At 43.0% G+C, this 24,806-nt stretch overlaps 1 protein-coding gene across 1 annotated transcript in view; it reads right to left on the bottom strand.

The window, feature by feature from the left end:
- hspg2 (heparan sulfate proteoglycan 2) overlaps positions 1-24,806 on the bottom strand; it is a 108,974-nt gene that overhangs the window by 10,666 nt on the left and 73,502 nt on the right. Inside the window, 29 exon segments of the mRNA XM_083975730.1 lie at positions 932-1,048; positions 1,142-1,289; positions 1,845-1,957; positions 2,052-2,318; positions 2,407-2,504; positions 3,764-3,926; positions 4,016-4,276; positions 5,037-5,216; positions 5,375-5,570; positions 5,668-5,849; positions 5,983-6,117; positions 7,321-7,464; positions 8,078-8,222; positions 9,357-9,508; positions 9,641-9,776; positions 12,443-12,520; positions 12,820-12,980; positions 14,023-14,175; positions 14,303-14,425; positions 19,751-19,931; positions 20,622-20,722; positions 20,949-21,059; positions 21,175-21,339; positions 22,027-22,085; positions 22,222-22,308; positions 22,715-22,842; positions 22,934-23,047; positions 24,071-24,301; positions 24,393-24,485. Coding sequence (XP_083831856.1) covers positions 932-1,048; positions 1,142-1,289; positions 1,845-1,957; positions 2,052-2,318; positions 2,407-2,504; positions 3,764-3,926; positions 4,016-4,276; positions 5,037-5,216; positions 5,375-5,570; positions 5,668-5,849; positions 5,983-6,117; positions 7,321-7,464; positions 8,078-8,222; positions 9,357-9,508; positions 9,641-9,776; positions 12,443-12,520; positions 12,820-12,980; positions 14,023-14,175; positions 14,303-14,425; positions 19,751-19,931; positions 20,622-20,722; positions 20,949-21,059; positions 21,175-21,339; positions 22,027-22,085; positions 22,222-22,308; positions 22,715-22,842; positions 22,934-23,047; positions 24,071-24,301; positions 24,393-24,485 — 4,222 coding nt within the window.

The following is a 24,806-nucleotide window of genomic DNA, read 5'->3' as shown; positions in this document are numbered from 1 at the left end:
ATCTGGACACGTTGATATAACACTCTGATCGTCAGAGAGAAGTCTGCATAAATGTGCAACACGACTGATTTTCAAAGTGCAAGCGAGCTTACACGTGTCCTGTCAGTCTCCGCACATTTAAACAAATCACTTTTGCAATGAATTTGTAGCTTTTTTTCTTCTTTTTGTGCAGTTTTGTTGTAACCTGATGGACTGGATACAAAAATCCAATCTTGCAAATCAAAACTGTCAACATCGAGAATGGCAGCCACATATTTTCCTTTGATGTTCCAAGCGTTTTTTTTTCTAATAATAATTTTGCTGTCATGTCTCCCCAAATTGTGGGTCAGTTAAAAAAAAGCCAATTACTTGCAAAAGCTATTTGTTACCTCGTGCTTTCTCAGAAATGTATGTGATGCGTAGCATTGCACTTATGTAGCTCTAGCCAAAAAAAACTGTGATACTAAGCAGCAGTGCTGCTCTGGAGGCAGAGGCTGATGGAGTAAAGTACAGTCAGAGAAGATTTGTAACCAAGCTGATGACTGTAATACTCTTTAAAGTGTTGTGATCATGACCGAACAGCCCTGTACAGTAAATCTGAGGCCATGCACCAAATTGCATCTCTTTCACAGCCCATAAATCTGCTCTGAGCAGGATGCATTACTGTATGTGAAAGTCTGATGCAGCCAAAAAAAAGAAAGAAAATAAAGCAGGTTTGCCAACATCAGCCTTGAACTCCTGTGGATCTCAAACACTGAGACTCACCAGCGTACAATACGAGACCTTCCCACCACGTGGGTGAGAGGGAGGGGGGGTGGGGAGGAGGGAGGGGACAGAAGACGCAGTGAAATTACACATAAGGAAACAGGTGCAAGACTCAACAATTAAAAAGTATAAAATTAAAATCTGTACAATTAAACTGTCAGGATGATTTGAGGCTGTGCTTCCTTACCATCCACGTTATCAGGTCTGAAGGTGATCTTAATGCTGAAAGCCTTGTAGGCGTTTTTGATGGTGGGCAGAGTGAGGTAGGACAAAGGCTCCTGGGCGAAGTACGGCATCACTCTCTCTAAAAAAAATCGACAAAATCTCAAAGTTAGACTCTGACAACTATGAGGAAAACTTCTAACTGACATCCGTTCCTGTGGTGCTCTCCACTAACCGTGAACTTGAAGTGTAGTGAAGGCTTCCACTTTGCCCTGTTTGTTGGAGGCGGTGCAGACGTATGTCCCAGAATCCTCGTGGGTGACGCCAGGCACCGTCAGCACGTTGACGTCCTGGACACACTTGGGAGGGAGCTCTCCTTCCAGCTGGGTGAAGGAACAGAAACACAATCAATCAATCAATCAATCTTTATTTAAAGTGTAGAATCACCACGCAACATCGTCTTAACACTTTTACAGTTTACAATAAAATAGTGCATGAGGCAAACATACCAGAAATAACACGACAAAAATATAAATATATATACACATATACACACATACAAACATACAGTACATGTATATATACAAACATATACATATATAAAACTTATAAATATATACAGAAATATACATACACACACATACGCATGCATGCATACATACACATATATATGCATGCATTGTGCACACATATTAAACAGATATGTTTAAAGCGCCAAACAGTAGAGAAAAGAACAAATGACTATGTTAATGGATATTTAAGAAAGCAAAGTGATCTAAGATTGGTTGTAATAAGATGAGTAAAGGTGGGTCTTCTACAGTCTTGATAACAATCAGAAATATGAATGAAGAGGAAATGTTTAGGCTCTTCAAAGCCAGATGGGTCAATAGAAATTGAGATGATATATAGGAAACAGTATGAGGAAGACATAAGTTTACCTTGGACCATTTGATGTCAGGTACAGGATATCCTGAGGCCACGCAGGGCAACACTGCATCAGAGCCAACTGTCACCTCTTTGGATTCTGGCAGTGCAGCAATTTGAGGAAGCGCTGTGCACAGAGAGAAAGGATTTAAATGAATATGATGATAAAACACAAATGTGTGCGTGTGTGCATTTGGTGCATGTGTTGCAGGATCACTCACACTGGACATTGAGGACCACCTGAGACTCTACCGAGCCCACGTCGTTGGTGGCGGTGCAGCGGTACTGCCCGGCGTCGGCCTCCGTCACCTGATCGATCCGCAGCATGCCGCCCTTCACCATGATGTGATTGGGCAAAGTCCCGCCCACTTTGCTCCATCTGACCGTGGGCTCCGGGTCGCCGACGGCCTGGCACTCAAACTCCACAGAGTTCCCGATCATCACGGTCTGCACCGACGTACGCACGTTGATCATCACCTTCGGCAGGGCTGAGGGGAAAAATGAGGGATGACTAAGTTGTATTTGGGTTTTGTTATTAGTCTGTAGATGGGTGTATTAGCAGTGAGAGCTACAGACCTTGGATGGTCAGTCTGGCCGTGTCCTGGGCCTGACCGTACACACTGCTCGCTCTGCAGATATAAACTCCCTCGTTGCTCTGCTCAAGGTTCTCAATCCTACGGAGACATTAACACATGGAAACATGCCACTGTTCAGATATCACTTCACATATTACACATTAAAATGACTTTACCCATAGCTTTGACTGTCTCTGATCATTTTTAAAGGAATAGTTCAACATTTTGGCAAATTCACCTATTGCCATAATCCCTACAGTTATAGGGGTAGGTTCATTGCCTTTAATTGTCAGTGTTTAGATCAGCAGGGCAGAGTTGCTAAGGCAACAGAAGCGCACGGTACTTTTGCCTCTCCCTCATCAACTCATCAAATACACAATCCAACAACTCCAAAACGCTCTGGTGGACAAGTTGTGACCTGCACATTCACCACGCTATGAAATAATCATGTATAATTACGACACATGAAGCAAATACTCTGAACTACTTGCGTATGTAGTTCTGGCTGCGCATTTGCCTCGAAAACAACTCCGTCTTGTAATGTTACATTATTATTTCACAGCGTGGTGAATGTGCAGGTCACAACTTGTCCACCAGAGCGTTTTGGAGTTGTTGGATTGTGTATTTGATGAGTTTGATGAGGGAAAGGCGAAAGTACTGTATGCTTCCATTGCGTTAGCTGAGCAGCTCGCGTCTCTGCCCTGCCAATCCTACTCCTATGATTATAGGGATTATGGCAATAGGCGAATTTGCCAAAATGTTAAACTATCCTTTTAAGTATATTGGCATTTAATGTTCCATGTAAAAACAAAAAAAACTACAAATGCATTGTATTAACTAGTGCTGTTTGTGTAGCCACAGCTTGATATACTTTATTCCTCTATCTCATAGATTTCTATTGTTGTGGAGCAGCTATTTAAGACACATAAGTGAGCCTCACGAGTTCCCTCACTTAGATGAACATGGACTATGTCGTTTATTTTAAGTCGAATTGAAATTTCAACTGTCCTGTTGCTAAATATTTGCAAATCCACAGCTGAAAATAGTCCCTCATTCTTATTTGAGTGGTGTTTGCTAAAAACTACTTCGCTCATATCAGTTACCCCTTTTTGAAAAATAGATTGCGGATATTTTAAGAAGATATAAAATATACGTGACACATTTTTAATTATTTACATCTTTAGGTTTTAGGTTTGAGAACCTCAGATGAGGCAAGAAAGCTGGATTGCTTATCCTCGACAAACCTAAATAGAGCAAATCATGCTCCGTATTAAGTTCAGCTGTAAGGACATAACAGCAGATCCTTTAATATCCCACATACTCAGACAGTCAGGGCTGTTTCTGTCTTGTACTGTCACCTGAGTACTCCGTCCTTGACGTGGTGGTTTGGCGGTAGGGGGCCTCCCTCCTTCAGCCACTCGATTTTGGTTTCCACGCCACCTGCTGCTGAGCAGGTGAACTCCACAGCGCTGCCCTGAGCCTTCACCTCCACCTGGGGGGACACGCGCACTGCAAGAGGGGCTGCAGAGGGGGCAAGAACATCACTATTACATCATACATGAACCGTCTTCACAACATGATCAACCCGGTCTCATCGTCATCACACTCACATCTGACTGTGACTTTGGCGACCACCTCGCTGTTGCCCACTTTGTTGCTGGCCACGCACTTGTAGCTTCCTGCATCGTCAGCGGTGGCCAGGTTGATCTGGAGGTCGCCTCCGTTCACCTGAGCCCTCGGGGACATGTATCCATCCAGCTTGGTCCAAGTGTAGGTCAGAGGAGCGGTGCCGTGGGCCAGGCACTGCAACCTGATCACCTCCCCGACCCGCACAGCCACGTCGTCGGGCACGGACGTTGCATAAGGAAGAGCTAAACATAGGAGAGGAGAGAAAAAAAATCAGTGGCTTAGACCCAAAAAAGATACATTTTGAATTTACACCACTAAATATTTTGTTGGGAGTACTGGATGCAAAATGCCCGCAGATTGTAAACACGATCTTTTGATTTGATTGTTTAGGGGAAAATATTTATTGTTAACACGCAAACAAAAAAATTCTTGAATTTGGATTTTTTTAGAAATAAAGTCTGACGCCAATTTCTTTTGGCAAAAATTATCGCAAACTTACGTTTGAGTAAATGTATATCAAGTAGTTACTGTTAATTTAATTTTAGTAGTTTCACATCCCTTTTTTTTGTCTTTCTTTTTTACTTTTCTAAGACGGAGTATTAGGGCCACATTGACGAATAAAAAAAATCACAAATTTCGAGAATAAAGTCGTAAATTTACGACTTTATTTTCGTAATGTTATGACTTTTTTCTTGTTTGAAATGTACGACTTTATTCTCGTAAATTTACAACTTGATTCTCATAAATTTACGACTTTATTCTCGCAAATTTACAACTTTATTCTCGTAATGTTATGACTTTTTTCTTGTAGGAAATGTATGACTTTATTCTCGTAAATTTACGACTTTATTCTCGAAGTCTGTGTTTTTTTCTTTCCTAGTACTCGTCGTACTTTTCTGTTTTTGGTCAGTATATTGTCAGTTTATAAATGGTGTATGTTATTGCCTGTTTCCATTGAATAAATGAAAAAAAAAAAAAAAAAAAAAACTTAACAACACCCACTTTCTACATCCAGTGTGATGGTGATGTCATTGGTGCCCATGTTGTTGGTGGCACTGCAGATGTATTGTCCAGAGTCCTGTCGGCCCACGTTGGGCAGCACCAAGCTGTTGTTCACCACCTTGTGTCTCCACGGCAGAGGAGAGCGCAGCTTAGACCAGGTGATGGTTGGTGACGGGAAACCTTAAAAAAAACAAAAAACAAACAGTGCAGAGCAGAACATAAATCCTCAGCTCGGCTCATTTCTTGTTGTTTGCTGCAACATAAAAAAAGTGACACCAGAAGATAAAATAGAAGCTGTTCAAGTGGTATTAGATTTTTTTCCCCCCTCTGTTCATTACCGTGAGCCTCGCAGCGCAGCGTCGCCGTTTGTCCCTCCACCACGATCATCTCCGGCTCAGGAACGGCGGGTCGGGGCACTGATGGAACTTGAGAGCCTCCCTCAACAATCACCTCCACCTTGGTCTCTGTGGAGCCCTCGTTGTTGCGAGCCGTGCACACATACGTGCCGCTGTCTTCTGCACGAGCCACTAGAATCTGCACAAGAGGAAAAAAGGAATTATATTTAAGCATTAAGATGCAAAATAATAAAAAAAAAACATGTTTATATTGTCTTCAGGTGTCTCAGTAGTACCTGCATGACTGCATTGGACTCCATGGGAACGGGGCTGCTCAGCATCGTCTTGCGGTTGCTGTCCAGCCGGTGCCATGAAACCGAGGGACGCGGCTCTCCTGACGCCTGGCATTCCAGGTTGATGGGCTCACCCACTCTGACCTGGACCGGACCGACGGGTGTGACGGTGGCCACAGGAATCTCTGAGAGACACAGATGCAACAACAACACTAGTGCGGCTGTGTGTCCAATCAGCCACTAGAGGGAACCCTCTGTGAGGACTCTCTCTCTCTCTCTCTCCTCTTGCAGGAGTGTGATGATGTGCATGTGACTCACCTTTGACGATCAAAGACACGATGGTGTGAGTGATGCCGAACGGGTTGCTGGCCACGCAGCGGTAGGCGCCGTGGTTGATGGGGCGAGCGCTGCTGATGGTGATGACAGAACCGTCAGAGCCGACTTTGACGTTATCTGCAGAAACGAGAACGAGGAGCAAAAGCATTATTAGAGCTGCAGGCGACTTCTGAAAAGTTAAGAAGAGCTTAGTTTATTCATCAGGAATTTATACTATTCAGTCCTGGTGGTGAGCTTGATGATCTAAACTCTTTTTGAAGCTTTAATTTGTCTCTTTTTATGAAAATACACAATTAAAAAACTGAAGTTACTCTATAAGATGTGCTAAGTAGTCCTCAGTCTGAGGTCCTTCTGAACTCTTGAGGAGAATCAAGAACAGGGTTATAGACTGAGGACATGTATTGAGAATTTGCAATGAGAAGTCGAATGCTGTCAACTTTATTTTGGTAATTACATGAAAAAGCCAGTGTATGTAGTATTACTGTCTTTCTTAATTATAAACCAGGGGTGTTGAACTCATTTTAGTTCAGGGGCCACATACAGTGCGGTTTGATTTCAAGTGGGCAGGACCAGTGAAATAAATTTAGCATTATAAACTATAAATAATGAGAACGCAAAATTGTTCCCTTTGTTTAATGCCAAGAAGTACAAGTACATTATAAAGATGTTAACAGTTAATGAACTAATCCTTTTAAAAAACTGAAACTTCTTGAGAAAAATGCAAATTCAACACTGTCTATTATATAATTACACATGGCATTCATTCATCTCATGGGCCGGTTTTGGCCCATGGGCTGTATATGTGTTGAGTTCTATTATTTACCATAAAGTACAGAATAAAAGCCATCATGTCATTAAAAAACCTCTGCAGAGAAACTTATGTTTACACCTGGATTATGCAAAACATACTGAACTGATTTGTGGAGGAATGGAGCATAAACCAGGAAAGAAACCATTAAATATGGGATCAGATCATCTGCTATGAATTTAACTTTTTTTTTTTTTTTTTTTTACTTTTTCTCTGGAGAAGTTTCTTGACACTGGCCTTGGCAGAGTTCTGCACTCTGCGTGCCCTTTGAGTTAATGTCATGCGAAATTTTTAGTTAATGCAAAAATGTCAGTGTAAGTCTAGGAGAAAGAGATGAGAGCGAGTTCTCAATTAGTCATTGCGGTCATTAAAAGAAGTAACAGAGGAGTGCTTAATGGGTGGACTGTAATTGCTTGTAAATAATGACTTCATAAAATCAGAACTCATTAAGCAGGCGTATACCTCAGAGGCAGCCGAGTGTGTGTGTGTGTATGTGTGTGTGTGGTTATTACCTGGCAGCGCCTGGTTGCTGGCCAGTTTCCACTCAAGTCTGACAGGCTGGGCTCCGCTGTACACCCTGCACCTGAAGCTGGCCGAATCCCCCACGCGCACTGCAGCACTGTGGGGCTCGATGGCGATGATCGGACTCTGGAGACCTGCGGAAGAACGCGGAGCAGCAAGTTTTTCCTTTGGGCAGATTTGTTATTACAGAATGTCATGATCTCACTTAGTTTACGCTGACTTTTATTATTCACAGACACTCGAAAAGTGAGCAGATTACAATCCAGTGTCCAGCCACGGGGGCCCTCCCTTCGTTTGGCAGCAGTTTAAGGACTCAAACTCGGTGCTGAGGTCCAGGAAGGAGCGAATGAGGAATGAGATCATGGGGACAGTAGTGAGGGAAAATCACTCAATCTGAGGTCACACTGGAAAGACCGACTGGAAAGTTCATTCATGAAGTGAGGCAGTGTGAGGCTGAGAACAACATGCTGCCATGTAATGCCCTAACCCTTAATGTGTTTTTCCCAGCCGGTGACTGATGCTGCCATCAGGCCTAATTTCCTTGGTGAGAAAGAAACGGCTGTCAAAAAATCTGAGCAAATGGCCCCACCTCGAGCACAGCGGAGTACAGCAGGATTAAACACTTGGAAACAGTAGAAAATGGGCTCTTGTGTTGGGTTTATTGTGTTGCAATGTGACAAAAAAACAGATTAAGTGAGTCACACACAGTGGGACGGTCCAGCATGCCATCTGTGTGGAAGGACTTACGTGAAGAGGATGATGTGACGGACACAGAGACGGAGGCCTGGTGGACGTGGGGGCCGGGGTTTCCAGTGCTGCCCTGCACCCGGCAGATGTACTCGCCCGAATCCTCTGGAGACGCCGACAAGATCCGCAGCTGGTTCCCCAGGACCTGCAGGAAGGAAAGGAAACAGCATAGCTCAGCTTACAATACTGAACATGTTCCAGCTTTTATTTCTCATAACATTTCCCAAATTACCCCAATTACTGCTGCTACTGCTGCCATATGATACTAGCATTGCTACTAATAAAGAACATCAATACAACATTAACAGGAAAAATGAATAAACTGTATAAAAGATATTTTTTTTGTAAACACTGCAGTCATAATTTGACTCACTTACTGAAGTACATAAAACGATAAAAAAGTAAAGTACTCAGTGATAAGGACTGACACATAAGCAGGATTTTGCTTTAACAGCTGGTTGAGGTGGAGATAATTTTAACTACCTCATACACTGTTGGGTTGTTGAATCTATAATGATGCATAAAATATTCATGCATCATTTAAAAGCTGTTGTTTTTAATATCCAGTGGCTAAAGTTGTCAGACAGGTGTGGTGGAGTGAGCGCAACATTTTTGTGTCGTGATTGTGGTGGGTAAAGGTTTCAGTGGATTTGGAAAAGACATAAAGATATAGAAAGACATTTCCTTCACCAAATTCTGTTCAAATAGGGGAAATAGGGATGTCACGATTATACATTTTCTTGGTACGATTATTGTCAGACAAATAATTACGGTGTTATGATTATCACGATTATTATGCATTAATTAATTTCACAACACTAGGAATGTGTAAAATCAAATATAGTCAAAATATAATTACATTACTCATTGTTTACACAAAATATTTAAAGTATCTATTAATACATGACCAATTATTAATCCCCCAGGGGAAGTGTTTGAAATATTGAGGTCATCTATATCTAAATTGTCATCTATACCAAATGTTTGCGTTTATTTTAATCGTTTTTTGTCTTGTTTTGTTTTTTCTTTATATACAAATGACATGCTAACATTTAAATTGCTACCAATTCAATGTTATGTTTATTTTGGCGCACACCTGTCGATACATAATCTTTTCTGGGAAGTGAAGGTTTTTAGGAATCTTTACAATTAAATAATTTTGGCGTTTAACACCACGATTAATTATGAAAACAAGTAATCGTGACATCCCTAAGGGGAAACACTTATGCACAGTAAAGTACACACAGTATTTCTGTATCTTCCATATGTGTGTGGTTACCTGGTGGTTGGAGGAGAGGCGGCCAGTGGCTCTGGTCCAGCTGACCTGGGGAGGAGGATTTCCAGGGGCAACACAGTTGAGCTCCAGATTCTGGCCTTCCTGGACATCGGCTATGGAGGGCTGGATGCTGACCACTGAAGAGCTGTGGTCCGCTGTGAAAAAACATCCATCCATGTAACTACGATGGCACATGAAATGTTCCCATGGAAACCATATGGATACAATCAAACAATACCAAATATAATCCTGGAAACCTGTGAATCAGATACTGTATGTTGCCTCACCTTTGAGCACCGTCACCTTGATGGGAGCGCTGTTTGAGCCGATGCTGTTGCTGCCGACGCACATGTAGGTGCCGGAGTCGGACATCTTGATGTTGGGGATGAGCAGCGTGCCGATGTCGGTGCGCTCCATCCGGGCCTGGAGAGAGGACACATTAACAATGAGAACAGGTTAGACACCTGACCTGTTTGCTGCCATGACACACAGCACGTGACATTTAAAAATATGACTTTATAAAACACAGTAGAGGCCAAAATTATTAGAACAGCTGACAGATCTGAAAAGACCTAAACAAAAGACCCTCCAAAACATGATTTAATTTCATCATGTTCATGAAATATGCAGATGGTTTCTCTGAGCACAAATCAGATTAAGTGAGTCCTACTGTTTTTAAAGGGATAGTTCAACATTTTGGCAAATTCCCTAATCCCTATAGTCTTAGGGGTAGGTTTATTACCTTTAATGTTGGTGCAAGCTGTTTTTAGATCGGCGGAGCAGAACTGCGAGCTGCTCAGCGAACACAATGGAGACAAATGGTACTTTCGCCTTTCCCTCAAAACTCATCAAATACACCATTTAACAACTCCACCACGCTATGAAATAATAACGCATAATTATGTAACATTACGGCACATTGAAGCAAACACTCAGCAGCCGTGTCTGAAATGTAGTTTCGGTTACGTATTTGCCTCGAAAACAACTCTGTCTCGTAATGCTACATTATTATCTCATATCATGGTGAATGTGCAGGTCACAACTTGTCCACCAGAGCGTTTCGGAGTTGTTGGATTGTGTATTTGATGAGTTTGATGAGGGACAGGCAAAAGTACCATTAACCTCAATTGTGTTAGTTGAGCAGCTCGCGTTTCTACCCCGCCGATCTAAAAACAGCTTGCACTGACAATTAAAGGTAATGCACCTACTCATAGACTATAATTTGCCAGAATGTTGAACTACAGTAACCCTTTAACTTTAATATTTTGGGATGTCCACCTTTTGCAGCAATTACAGCAGCATTTCTCTGGCACAGTGTCAATATATTTCCTGAGAAACCACATGTAGTGGTTTGGTTACATACCGCACACAAGACAGAGTTAGGATGTGGATCTTTTAATGGAGCAACGTGTTTCATCAGCCTGATGATGAAGCCATGTTTTTTGTAAGGAAAATTATCTAAATCTTTTTGTGATGATTAATGGCCAATTCAACAGGAACAACTAAAACCTCTTGAATATGCCAAGTGTTCGAATAATTTTGTCAACCACGGTAAATCCACCAAAATCCAACACAGATGATTATTCTGAAGACAAAGCACATCATCACTTACCTGCCTCACGTCCCTTGAAACAACATAAATGAGACATTGTGACATCACTAGCTAACAGCGACACAAAAGCACCACAGCATAGATCTAACAGACAAGACAGGAGCTGTTATTGCTACAGTTTTTTTTTTTTCCTCTAAATGAATTTTTATTTATGATTTCTACAGCACATTAGCAGTGCCGACATCTCTACGATGATTGGTGGGGTTATAATTTGTTAATGTATAAAGATTGGTGATTATTACATGTGCTACACTACTATCTTAAAACTATAAGAATAAATGATTGATGATCATGAAGGAGTTAGTGTTTGTGACACATTGATTGGATTCAGAGGATACTTAATTAGCATAAAAAGGAAAACATTTTTTGGGGGGTAAATCTGAATAATTATGAACCAGAGCCCTTGTAATAATAATAATAATAAAAAAAATCCACAAATGAGAAAGAGGAAAATCCCGCATCAGTCTCCACACTCATATTTAAGAGCTCTCACGTCTTTCTGTCAACAAGTTGACTTGTTTGTACACTACTCCACATGGCAGTCAAGAGGCCCAACAAGGCTGAAAATTAGCTTTCATAAAGTTTGGAAACACCTCAGAGGGGAGGGGAATCAGGAGGGGAGGGTCTGGGGAGGGATTACTGTATCCGGGGGGTGCTGGGGCATCCACGGACAAAGCTGCTTAGCTCCGGCCCATTCAACCGTGAGGGAGAGGCTAAACCGAGCAGTGGCTGAGGCGGGCCTTGGCTCAATGTGTGTCTGAACCCATTGACGAGTTTTCAAAGCAAGCCGTTTGCTAGAGCATACAGAATTTCTGCGTGGTCGCACGGCAGAGCCCGGCTCCCCCTGGGAAAGGCTGACACAACGCAGTGGCTCTCTGAGGCAGAACTAAACAGGCCCCGGAGCCCTCGCCGAGCCGAGGAGGGCCGTGCAGAAACCAGACTAACACACAAAACACCCACCCTCATCCTCCCCTCTCCTCTCCCCTTGGGGGGGGGGGAGGGGCAGCGGCAGGGTGCGCCTGGCACAGAGCAAAATATGTCTGAAATACCTACAGTACCTACTGTATACTTAGTGCTGTTAATACACTGAGTGGAATGATGGAGGTCGACAGGGTGCTGAGAGCCCAAACATGTCAGGGATGGTTTTGATGTGGACAGAACCAAAAAAAAAAAATCGAAAGACTATGAAAAACACATTTGTAAAAAATAATTATAAATAAAACCCCAGAAAAAAAAAAAAACTGCATGCAAGTACACCAAGACGCAAACCAGAACCAGTTTAGATGATTTTTAGTTTTTAGTTTGGCACCAGGGGACTTTAGTGAGCAGCTGATGTAAATCAACAGGCGTGAATCACGGACACGTTTGATCATGCACTTAGTGGACAACGTGTGAGGACGAGGTCAGTAGCAGAGGACGATGGGTGTGATGATTCTACGAGACAAGGACAGACAAGACATCGGACAGATGGACAGACCTGCAGCTCCTCAATACGTCTCTGTAACACATCGACACTGTTGCTTTTAAACTGATGGAAACCGTGTGAGGGAATGGCCTGAGTAAACGTCAAAACAGGGTGGGAACAAAAAAAAAAGGGGGGGAGGAGGAGGAGACAAACAGAAGGGAGGGAAAAATAAAGGTAAGTGTTCAAAATGCTGAAAACAGTCATAAAAAAACTGACAAAGTATGATGAAATAAGCATCGGCACCACCGCACACGCCCTCGAGGTGCAAGATAAGAGATATCACAGCAAAATGAGAAAATCAATCCGTGTTAAAAGTCGCCGCTCAGGTTTCGGAGACAGCAGCAGCAGAGAGGGAGGATGAGGAGGAGGAGGAGGAGGAAGAGTCTCACCTGTGGAGGGATCTGTCCTCCATTCTTCAGCCAGGTGAGCTTCGGGGTGGGCGATCCGGACGCACGGCAGTACAACCTCAAGGTGTCGCCCTCGTGGACTTCAACGTTTTGGGGACTGACTTGGACTTGGGGCTGCGTGCCCAGGCCGCTAGGGTTAGACTCTGACCGGGACAAAGCATCGTGGTCAACCAAAGACAAAACACATCAGACACACCACATGTCTCATATTTGAAAAGCTGCACAGTCTGAGGCCTTTCAGAAGTTCAGACTCTTATCCACCATCAAGAGGCCTCTGATCGACCACACATTTATTCTGCAGCACCAAAACAATCTAAAGACAGTGTCAAAAGTCCTGATCTGAGCCCATAGACACGGGCTATTGTACAAAACCTCACAGTGCAAACAAGAGTATGATCTTGTATATGTCTATCAACCTATTTATTTTATTATTATTGTATTTTTTTCAGCTCTTCTATTCTGTAGTAGATACTCATTTTATGACCATGAAATATTGTTGTAATGCTTGATATGCTGGGTTCTTTCCTTTTTTCTTCTCTTCTCTTTTTCCTCTACTTATTTTTTCTCTCTTTTTTTTCTTTAAGAAGATCAATAAACATAATTCAAAAAAAAAAAAAAAAAAAGTCCTAATGGGAACATTATGGAGTCAGTCTGGGATTACATGAAGAGACCAATCCACACAAACACTATGGAAAGTTGCTTCAACACCCTGCCAGTCAAGAACCTGGAAATAAACTGTGTGCAGGTGTGTGGAGGAGAACTGGAGCTGTTTTAAAGACAAAACCAGATTATGATCTGACTTGGGTTTCTCCTGTTGACTGAACTTTGGATGAAGTTAATCCATAAATAAAGACTATTCATGAAAGCATCTTCACTTTACTTTAGTGCCTAAAACTTTTGCACAGTACTGTATTGTTGTATTTTTTGTACAAAACTGTACAGAAAGTCTCTATATGCATATTTGTTTTGGGTTTTTTTAACCTTATTGTTGTATGCTGCTATAACGCCTACATTTCCCAAGAGTGGGGTTAATAAATAGTCTAATATCATGTCTAACACTTACATTAGTCTCGACCTCTAAAACCTAACAATGCACATTGTGTGGACTAGTGTCCTCCAAAAGTGTGTGTGTCCTCACAATGTGAGTGTGTGAACACATTTATTTCAACACATAGATCATCATACTTTGCACAAAGAGGGAGCAGCGGGCCGTGTGCTCTCCGTGGGTGTTCAGGGCCTTGCAGGTGTACTCTCCCTCATCAGCTGCCTCCACTGTGCTGAAGATCAGTGCTCCGCCTCGAATCACCGCTCTGGGACTCATTCTGTTCCCTGGACCTCCTGCAATAACAAACACAGTTACACCTGGACCGCAGCCTCTTCAATCTTTTTTTCCTTCAATGTGACAAACTAAAACTGATAAATATCGTTGATCTCAAACAAATATGTATTTAAGTGCTGGTCGTACCGATCCATTCGATGGCGGGGGTCGGGTTCCCGGTCACAGCGCAGCGAAACTCTGCCCGCTGGCCTTGCTGGACGTTGAGCACCGAGGGAGTGATGGTGGCCACGGGCTGGGCCGCCTCTCCGGCTACAGAAGCAGACACAGCAGTCAGACACAGCTGGAAGCAGCAGAGACCTCTCACAGTGATAAAGTGAAGCATGGCCGAAGTGATGGGAGTGGAAGGGAACCGCATCGTGACTCTAAAGGCTGTGTGGGGGCATCGTATATATAAGCTGCGAGTAATGGATTGACCAGACTGTGTGATGTCCTGAGCCTGTGTCCCCACCGTCACCCCTTGGCAGTCCACATCCTCAGAGCAGACAAAACAGATGAGATGTGGCAGGCACGCCTTGGCATGGCCCTCTGGGCATACCGCTGTCTGCGCCAGTTTGGCTGGCTGCTAGACTTCATATTCAATCCCGTATGATCCCAGGCTGACAGAGCAAAAGAAAGGCCCCTTTCAGCGGGTTAAGGGAGGAGTATGAAGCTATCCAAGCAAGCAGGGAACCCAAAAAACTTCTGGGACCGTTCTGACCCGGGCCGAGCCGAGCCGAGCCGTGACTCTCTGACCTCAGTTACACCGTGGTGCTCCAGGGTCTGGGACCAGACTCACTGTCCTCTCTACAATGGACTCACAAATAACTGTGTTAAACCTCTGCCATGGGTCAGATTCACTACCTCGGCTATCAAATAGATATTATCTGCCCAGGTTTTGAGAAATAACAACTCAAAAGGAGCTCAAAACAACTACAAACAACCTCTACACAACAAACCAACTGCAGTTGCTCAGTTTGATTACTTGAGTATAGCTGAAGCTAATAGACTGCCATTACATATTTTCTCATATCTATGATGTTCAAAGTCTATAACATCTTCACACCATTTGAAAAACATCTTGATTTCCATCTATTTACATCATATTTACTGTGTTCTTCCATCTGCGTAATGCACTGAAACGCTGCCTCACACACACACATACACACACACTTGTGCCCAGCCTCGCTGCCCCTCACAGTCAGCTAATGATGTCATAAGGGTGTGATGGGATGTATTAAGACACAGTATGATGTTTGAAGCCCAGATGACGGCATGTTTCCTGAGGAGAGGAAGAAAAGAGAAAAGAGTGCAAAGAGGAGGAAAGAGAAGAAGAAGGAGGGACATCTCTTGTCTCTGAATGTGGAGACACTGTCACACAAATCATCAACTGTAACCAGGCAACGATTATTATTAATAATAATAATGGGAAAACTTCCAGAATTAATCATTGGGCAAGATTTAAAAAAAAAAAGAAGTCTCTTTTTATGGGTTAAAGAGGAATTAAATCTCCTCACATAAAACAAAGTTGGTGGATAATGTCAATCCCATTAACTTTAAGTGAATTTCTAATATAGATCATCCCAAAAAATCATCATGAAATAGGCTTGTATGATGTTTTTATCCACTTATTATAAGTTCTCCTGATTAATTAAATGGTTCATCGCCTCCTATATGAGCTCTGGGAGATGTAATCTGTACAGGACTGATTATTTGTAATGACAGGAAGTGGCTTCAACATTCAGACGGAGCTGCCCATGAGGATGAACATGCACTTTTTCCTGCAGTGATGGACCCCGATGAACCCAAAGTACCAGGTGGGAGCCGGTAATGATCATGTACAATCTAATAAGCTTTAATATTCTAATTAACAAGGACAGGAGGGTTATAACTGTTAAAGGGATAGTTCAACATTTGGCAAATTGGCCCATTGCCATAATTGCTATAGTCATAGCAGTAGGTTTGTTAACTTTATTTGTCCGTGCAAGATATTTTTAGAACAACAGAGCAGAACCGCGAGCTGCTCAGAGCTACGCTACGGAGGCTAATGGGATTTCTTGGTTTCCCTCATCAAACTCATCAAATACACAATCCAACAACTCCAAAACACTCAAGTTGTGACCTGCACATTCACCACGCTATGAGATAATAACGGAACGTTATCAGACAGAGTTGTTTTAGAGGTAAATTCATGCAAAACCGCTGATGCGCGTTGCCTTCAGGGGACAGTTTTTCAGCAAGCAGACTCTGCATTTACCCCGAAAACAACTCTGTCTTGTAATGTTATTATCTCATAGCGTGGTGAATGTGCAGGTCACAACTTGTCCACGAAAGCGTTCGAGTTGTTGGATTGTGTATTTGATGAGTTGGATGAGGGAAACCAAGAAATCCCATCAGCCTCAGTAGCGTAGCTCTGAGCAGCTCACGGCTCTGCTCCACCATTCAAAGTAACGAACCTACTGCTATGACTATAGGGATTATGGCAATGGGCCAATTTGCCAAACTGTTGAACTATCCCTTTAATAATGTGCTGAAATAAGAATTCATCTTTAGATTTGGATTCACCTAAAGATGCTCAAGGACGTTGGTGTGTGAAAGGACAGAGTGCACAGAGATCCTGTTTGTCAGAGCTGCTTGGTTGATTGTACATGGACGCTACCGGAACCAGCACCTGTATATCCATGCTGAGGAAGGTGAAGTGCATGCACGACACCGAGAGTGTGTGAGAGAGAGAGAAAGAGAGAGTGAGAGAGGCCGGGTTGCCGCTCCAGGGAAACCCGGCAGCAGAGAGGAAACCGTGCCCCGCAATGTCCAACTTACGCTTTCTGTGTCCTTCAAACATTTCATAGGCTGTGTAAAACATCTGAGTCTGTGAGGCCTCTGGAGGTGTTGGGGGGGAGGGAGGGAGGAAAGGAGGGAGGGAGGGAGGGGTAAACAGGTAAACTGACAGGTCAGTTCTCCATGGAAACAGCAGTTTACCTTCCATCTCCCCCCTCCCCCACAGAGAGACACTGTCAGATCCGTCTCCGGACGTAGGACCGGCCACGGCTTTTCTCCAGTTAACACCACAAAACAATGTCACACATGATGTAAACATGCTCAAAAAAAACATCATGAACTTGAATTCAACGAGCACCGATTTATCAGGAATTATTATTTTTCAGCTCTTCATAGATTTTTTTCTTTGCTCTTGACAGTTGGTGCCATTTAATTCATAGTTACATGAGTTCAATTTGCACACTCACCTGATGTTTGATTATTAGCATATCAAGATTAATGACCATACCATTCAATAACATTTAATAGTTAAAGGGATAGTTCAACATTTTGGCAAATTGGCCCATTGCCATAATCCCTATAGTCATAGCAGTAGGTTCGTTACCTTTATTTGTCGGTGCAAGCTGGTTTTAGAACGGCGGAGCAGAGCCGTGAGCTGCTCAGAGCTATGCTACAGGGGGCTAATGGGATTTCTTGGTTTCCCTCATCAAAGTGCATCGAGCGTTTTGGAGTTTTTGGATTGTGTATTTGAAAAGTTTGATGAGGGAAACCAAGTAATCCCATTAACCTCCTTTAGCGTAGTTCTGAGCAGCTCACAGCTCTGCTCCGCCGTTCTAAAAATAGCTTGGACCGACAAAAGGTAACGAACCTACTGCTATAACTATAGGGATTATAGCAATGGGCCACTTTGCCAAAATGTTGAACTATCCCTTTAAGTCACGCTCAACACCAACTGTAAAACAAAACAACGCTGCAAAATGCTTCTTCTTATGCTGTGGATTGAAAATCAAGATACACAAAATGCACAAACACACGCACACACACTCAAAAGTGCATGACGACTGTACAGGCAGCACGAGGGAGAGATGAAAATGTGCAGCTCAGTCACACATGAAGCATGCAGGTTAGTGGCAAGAAGCAGTTTTTAAAAACACACTAGCAACACTAGTTTTATTATTATTACTATTTCAGCTCACATACAGCTTGTGGTGGTTGATTTATCCTCAACTGATCCAATAATAATGATTATTTTCTAATCCCCATTCATAAAGTTTGCAAATCAGTGTGAGTGTCAGTACTGTGTCATTACTTTAATCAGTTTTCTCTTTTTCACAAAATATTTTTCACAGTTAAGATAAATACATTACAATGTGACGTGTGTAAAAAGAAAAAAACTTTAAAAATCTTTACAGAAGCACCTTTGGTTATATTTGCAATCATGTAGCTTTTGAGTCAATGAGAATAAACAAATTTAAAAAACAAACAAATAAAAGAAAAAGTCTGAACATGTGACCTGCGATTGTTGAGGTGAAAGATATACGTATATAAAAATATTTTCTTATAAAAAAAACATTTGATTGCCTAAATGTAAACACACACATCATGCAAACTCATTGCATTCACATGGCCAATTCCCTTAAGAACAAACAAACAGACAAACAAAACAAAAATCTAACATTTCTGATATATTTGATTTCATGGAAACATTAGGATTAGAGTCAGCTCTTAAATATTTTTACCTACTAAAAATCGGACAAGTAACAAAATCAACAAAAACAGCGAGCGACGTGTGTCGACGCTAAAGGAAGGAGTGATATTACAGTCGTACAACAACAACAGCAGTTCTGAATACAGGTTTCACCACCTCATGGCTATTAGCACCGTTTTTTTGTTCCATCGTTTGTTCATGATCAGAAGATTAACACACAGCAGAGACGTCAGGAGCGACATCCTCCTCCTCCAGAATTAAATGAATGAAGTCCTCTTTGAATTGTCAGCTGCAGAGTCACTAAGCGTCGCCATCGTGGCGTCCACATCCCCTCCTCATCATCATCGTTATTACACACTACAGCTCAGGTATCGGAGGGAGGGAGGAGAGGGGAGGTGGTAGGGGAGCGGGACCCAGGAGCCCAGAGTATTTAAAACAAATAAGATGAGACACCAGAATCCAGCACCCTGCTAGTAAAACCTTGTTAAAAATAATAATTGAGAAGCAACCAAACCACCACTGATTAATTCAACCAATGTGAGAAAATAAAAAGAAAAAAAAGAAAAGAACTGAAAGCGTTTCCCCACAAATCACTGATCCAAAAGATTATATTATAAGTCTAGAGGATGTGTGATGATGATGATTCCATGTGCGCCCATTTGTTAAATCTTAAAAACTCCATATCCCATATGTTATCTGGGCAGATTTGTAGCCTGCAGTTTTTTAGTTTGCAAATAGACCCACAAGCTGTATTTTCTTTCCACGTAAAAGCACAGAATTAATCGATCCACCGATCAGAGCGAGTTAAATAAAAGCAGTGAGAAGAGCAGGGATGACGACAGGACATGGACGTTTATATGCTGCTGTGTCAAAAAGCGTTGGGGAGTTAGAGCTGCAAGCTTATTATGCTGTTAACCCAGAGCTGAGTGTTTACAGTGCAGTCACACAGAAAAGCATGCACCATTTCAAGCTGGATGGGGAGAGGGGGGAGCGGGTGGGTTTAGGGGGTGAGATCGGGAGGGGGACTCAAGTTTATGGTGGTAAACTACAGGAGCCAGAGTGGGGTGGGGGTGGTGATGGGGTAACTGAATGCAGTGCCAAGGATCACGGACCTGGCACGTAGAGGATGGCGCTGCCCTCGTCCATGGCGAACATGTTGGAGCCCGTGCAGACGTAGACGCCGGCGTCCTCGGGCTGGACGTTCTGGATGGTCAGGATGCCGTTGAAGTCCATGGCCCGGTTGGGAAGCTTCCCGTTACCCCTGCGGGTCCACACCAGGGTGTAGGCCGGGGACTGTGGGAGGAGGAGGAGGAGGAGGAGGAGGAGAGAGGCAGAGAAGTCATGGGATGCATTCGTGGGGAGGGAAGTAACACTCAGTTTCAGGAAAAAGGAGGAAACAGGTTGTTCATCTTTGTCCGGAGGAAACAAAACCAACCTGGCATGTGTTACAGCTACATTGCAGTCACTTTATTTAGATGAATTTTGCAACCTGAAAATATTACTTAAAACCACTTTCATACATATTTTTTGTAGTTCACACATTAAGGTTTTTAAATATATTAAATTGGATATTCTATCTAGTGTAAAGGCTTTCTGATTTGTTGAGAAAAATGCAAAAAGTGTTACAACTGTCCCTGATCTCCCCTAAACATGGCTGTCAGGTAGGCCTATTTAAAAAAAAATAAAATTCTGTGATTCTCCAGAACACACAGATGTCCAGTTCGCCCGTGTGTACAGCTACACTTGCGCTTTGGGATTTTGTGAGCAGAGGCAGTGCTGCTCCAACGTCTGCTGTGGCGCAGAGCCGCACAGGGAGGCAGCTTCTCGGGAATTACGTCAAACGCAACATAATACCGGAGTGTTCTGTGCAAAGTGCCAGTCAATTTAAGCACATGCTTAATGGTACAATTTATATTTTAAAAAAAACTGGACATGTCTGAGCAAAAGAGGACGTTTGGTCATCCCATCATTGACTAGTCTTACCTTGCTCTTTGCAGTACAGATGAAGCTGACTGTAGACCCCACCCTGATAGTCTGAGATTTGGGCTCCTCAATCGTCACCTCAATGGGTTTAGTCTGGACGCCTGCAGGAACGCAAAGACAACAAACACAGGGGGACTGTTAGAAATTGCAATTTGTGAATTAGCAAAAGCTTAAAACTAAAATAACCTTCTTCAGACTCGCATCTTATCCCAGCTTCATCACAGTCCACTAAACATCTGCATATTATCTATTTATTTACCATGGGCCAATAAGCAGTTTGAGGATAAAAACCCTATTCGCTAATATGGAAGCGAGACTCATACACACTTGTGACAACTATCTCAGCGCGGCTCCTGTTGGTGCTGCGTTGGTCTCTGCAGGTGCAGACGTAGACGCCGGCGTCACTGGGCTGGACGTTGGGGAAGTACAGCTCTGCTCCTGCACACACAGGGGAGGACAAGGGTGTTGTATGCACACATAGCATGATGTCCAATACACTTATAGGCAATATATGTGTTAAATCAAACCAAAAATCTTCTACAGTTCGCCTCACCTTGTCTGCGTCTGTCTGCAGTACCGGAGATGGGCCGTCCGTCCTCTCTGGACCAGTAGAAATAGTGCGGAGGAGATCCGGACACCTGGCAGCGCAGGGTGACGGGGCCGCCCTGGGACGCCAGGACCCTCTCTGGATAAACCTTCACCACCAGGGAGGCTGCAGCTGCAAAGAGCAAAGGTCACAACAAACCCATCAGGGATCACAGACAGTGGCCAGAGTCACATTTCATGACCGATTGTCACTTGCAAATGGACGTGGACATAGTGAACCTGTGCATGGAGGTTCTCAAGTATGTTGTTAATTTTGATTGGATAAATGAATCTAAAAAACTATAAAAGGATAAATGACTGCATCTTGAATGAAATGCTTTTTTAAAGCTCTCACTGGTCTTTTACTAACTCTTTAGTATCTTTTAATTTAAGTCTCTATCATACACGCTCGAAGAACTGGCTCACACCTGCAGGTTCCTTCTGTCAACACTGAATTTAGAAAGTCCAGTTTTTCTTACTGTTGCACCTGCAACCTGGAAAACTCTGCAAAACCATCTGAAACTTACCACATGTTTATCATTAGGACAACTTAAATCCATAATTGCATCTTATTTTTTACCTCCAACTGCTCCTGCTTTTAATTAGACTTCTCTGTTTTCAATTTATCTTTGTCACTTTTACTTTTTGGTATTTCTAATATGCTCATTGTATGTTTCAAATGTTTTGTGTTTTGTCTCGGCTATATTGTAAATGAGGTTGCTTCATCAATATATCTCTGAGTTTAAATAAAGGTTCTAAATAAATTTCACAAAGCAAAACTGACACTAATGAAAACATTTTTCATTTTACGGAGCTTTACCATCGTACGGACGACACTTCTCCCTCTCCTGTGGGTTGCCAACGTATCCAGGAGCACAACTGGTGAAGGCAGAGACACAGTCACAAAAACAGAAAGCAGATTTAACCACACAGTGCTTCAGTGCAGTTTTATCAAAAATTATCACATGCAGAGATTATTTCAGCAGCATTAAGAGAAGGTGTTGGGTCATCTCACCGTTCACAGTACTGGCCGGTGTAGCCGGGCTGGCAGGCCGTGCACTGGTAGCCTCCGTTTCCGAGACTCTCACAGGTGGGAGAGAACCTGTTACACAGACAAGATGCTAAATACTGATGGTTCAATGAAATCCCTGCAAACACATCCTCCTTTTGCAAAACAGATTGTTGCAGAGGAAACAAAATATGGTACCCAATTAGATAAAAACAAGTGGGTTTGCACAGGAAGCAGCTGAGATCCTTTACTATTCTGCAAGATTTTTTTTTTTAATTCTCACTGATCCTGATTTGTTCAAACGTGTGAACAGGGAATCAGATTAATATTTGGTGCAAGTTGGCGGAAAACAGGTTAAATAATGGAAACGGACCAAACTCCAGAATTTACAAGACAATGGAATTTGGTGTGAACGAAGTGAAGTGAGCCGGACACAGACTTGTCTTGAGCTATAAATGGAGGTGGAATGCGGGTTCTTGTTATCTGTGCCAGGACTCACTGGTTGTCGGGGTCAGTGTGGGGGCAGGCGCAGGGCTGGCAATCCTCCGGAGTGCCAACAGTCGGGTCGCCGAAGAAGCCGGGGGCGCACTGCTCGCAGAGTTCACCCTGAGTGTTATGCAGGCAGCTCTGGAAGGAGGAACACATCATGGTTTAGATATCTGTCTGCCCGTCTGGTCATTGGGTTTACAGTACAACACAATGAGCTCATGCTTTGTACCGTGCAGATGCCGGTCTCTGGGTGGCAGGAGTCAGAGTGGCCGTTACATTCACACAGCTCACAGTGACCCAGGTATAAACCTCCTCCGGTGCGAGTGTATCCGGGGGCACAGTCCTGAAACAGACGTTATTCTGATGTTAGAGGAACAGGGAAAACACTAAATCTGCACACCAACAGCAGCTCCAAGGAAATAATTTATTATCACCTAGTGAGTGACGTTTCGGGTGAAAACATGATGCAGGTGAATGAACACACCTCTAATTACAGTATAGCCGAGTAGGAGGTTATGTGATACAATCTCTTTCCACTTAAAATAAGACTCATCACCTAAATATCAACTTGTGTTTAGATCATTTTCACTTGTTTCAAACACATTTTCATTTGGAATAAGTAGAAAAAGCGAAAGCGAAGGTTTTTTGAGCTTGTAATAAAAAAAGAAAAACTTGCTCCACTATCAATTTTTTCTACTTATTTCAAGTGAAAATATGCTTGAAAGAAGTAAAGTGTCTAAAAACAAGCTACTTTTTAATGTGATGAGTCTGATTTTAAGTATAATGAGATTTGTTTTGATTAGAAATGACATTTTGACTAGAAATTATACAAATATTCTTGGTAAGGTTTTGAGTTTTTGCAGTGCATATACATATATACAAGTACACCCTATTAAGCATGAAATACTGAACTCATCATTTATAACACACGAATACTCATTAGTATGTAGTTTATAAACACAGTTAAAAATGATTTACTCATCACTGATAAACAGACACTACCTGTGTTCATAAACATGCATTATGAATGCGTATTCATGCGTTATAAATGAAGAATTCAGTGTTTATTAATGCTTAACTAATGCTTAATAGTGTGTACTTATTAGAAAGTGTTACCAAAAAATTTATAAGCTCATAAAACCATGTTAAAAAAAATCACATGACAAACATCAGGGAAGAAACCGTCATACACACATGTAATATAATATAAGGCAAAAGTATGTAACAGGAAATCTCACAGCAATGGCACCCAGCCTGTAGATTTTGGGATGTGCGTGCAGTCTCTATTGTTTTTAGGACGTTAGAGAGTGCGGGGGAGCGTTTTAATGAAGCAGATTCATCCTGGGGGGGAAGGATGAGGAGTTACCTGGCAGGAGAGCCCCTGGTATCCCGGCGGGCAGCGACACTGCTCCACCTCCAGCGCCTGCGCCAGGCCGCTGTAGTTGGGCACGGCCACCTCCATGCTGACATCAGAGATGCTGGAGGAGAGCATCTCGGTGGAGTAGGACGCGCGGATGAGGATGTCGTCCAGATCGGCCAAAACCATCATCAGGTGCTCGCGGGTCGCCGGCATGCCATCTGGGCGGCGCCAGTTTTCCTACAAAACAAGACGACGGCGGTCGTTAACGCTCGTGCAATGTGCTTCTATGACAACACTTCCTGTTCCCGTGTGGGTCTGAGCCTCTCACCTCTCTGAAGACGATCTCAAAGCGGCGAGACTCTCTGTTGCCCTGCTGCCTCACCGGCCAGGGCTGACGGGCCACCAGGGTGATGTCGTTCCCCTGCAGCAGAAAAAACAACTACAGGTGAGAAAAACGCTGCAAATACAAACACACACACACACACACACACACACACACACACACACACACACACACACACACACACACACACACACACACACACACACACACACACACACACACACACACACACACACACACACACACACACACACACACACACACACACACACACACACACACACACACACACACACACACACACACACACACACACACACACACACACACACACACACACACACACACACACACACACACACACACAAACAAACCAACATGAGGAAAAGCAAACGCAGG

Source organism: Trachurus trachurus, assembly GCF_905171665.1.
Source record: "Trachurus trachurus genome assembly, chromosome: 7".
In the NCBI taxonomy this organism is placed as follows: Eukaryota; Metazoa; Chordata; class Actinopteri; order Carangiformes; family Carangidae; genus Trachurus; species Trachurus trachurus.
The sequence above is the reverse complement of the archived record's forward strand: the minus strand, read 5'-3'. Positions and strand labels throughout refer to the sequence as shown.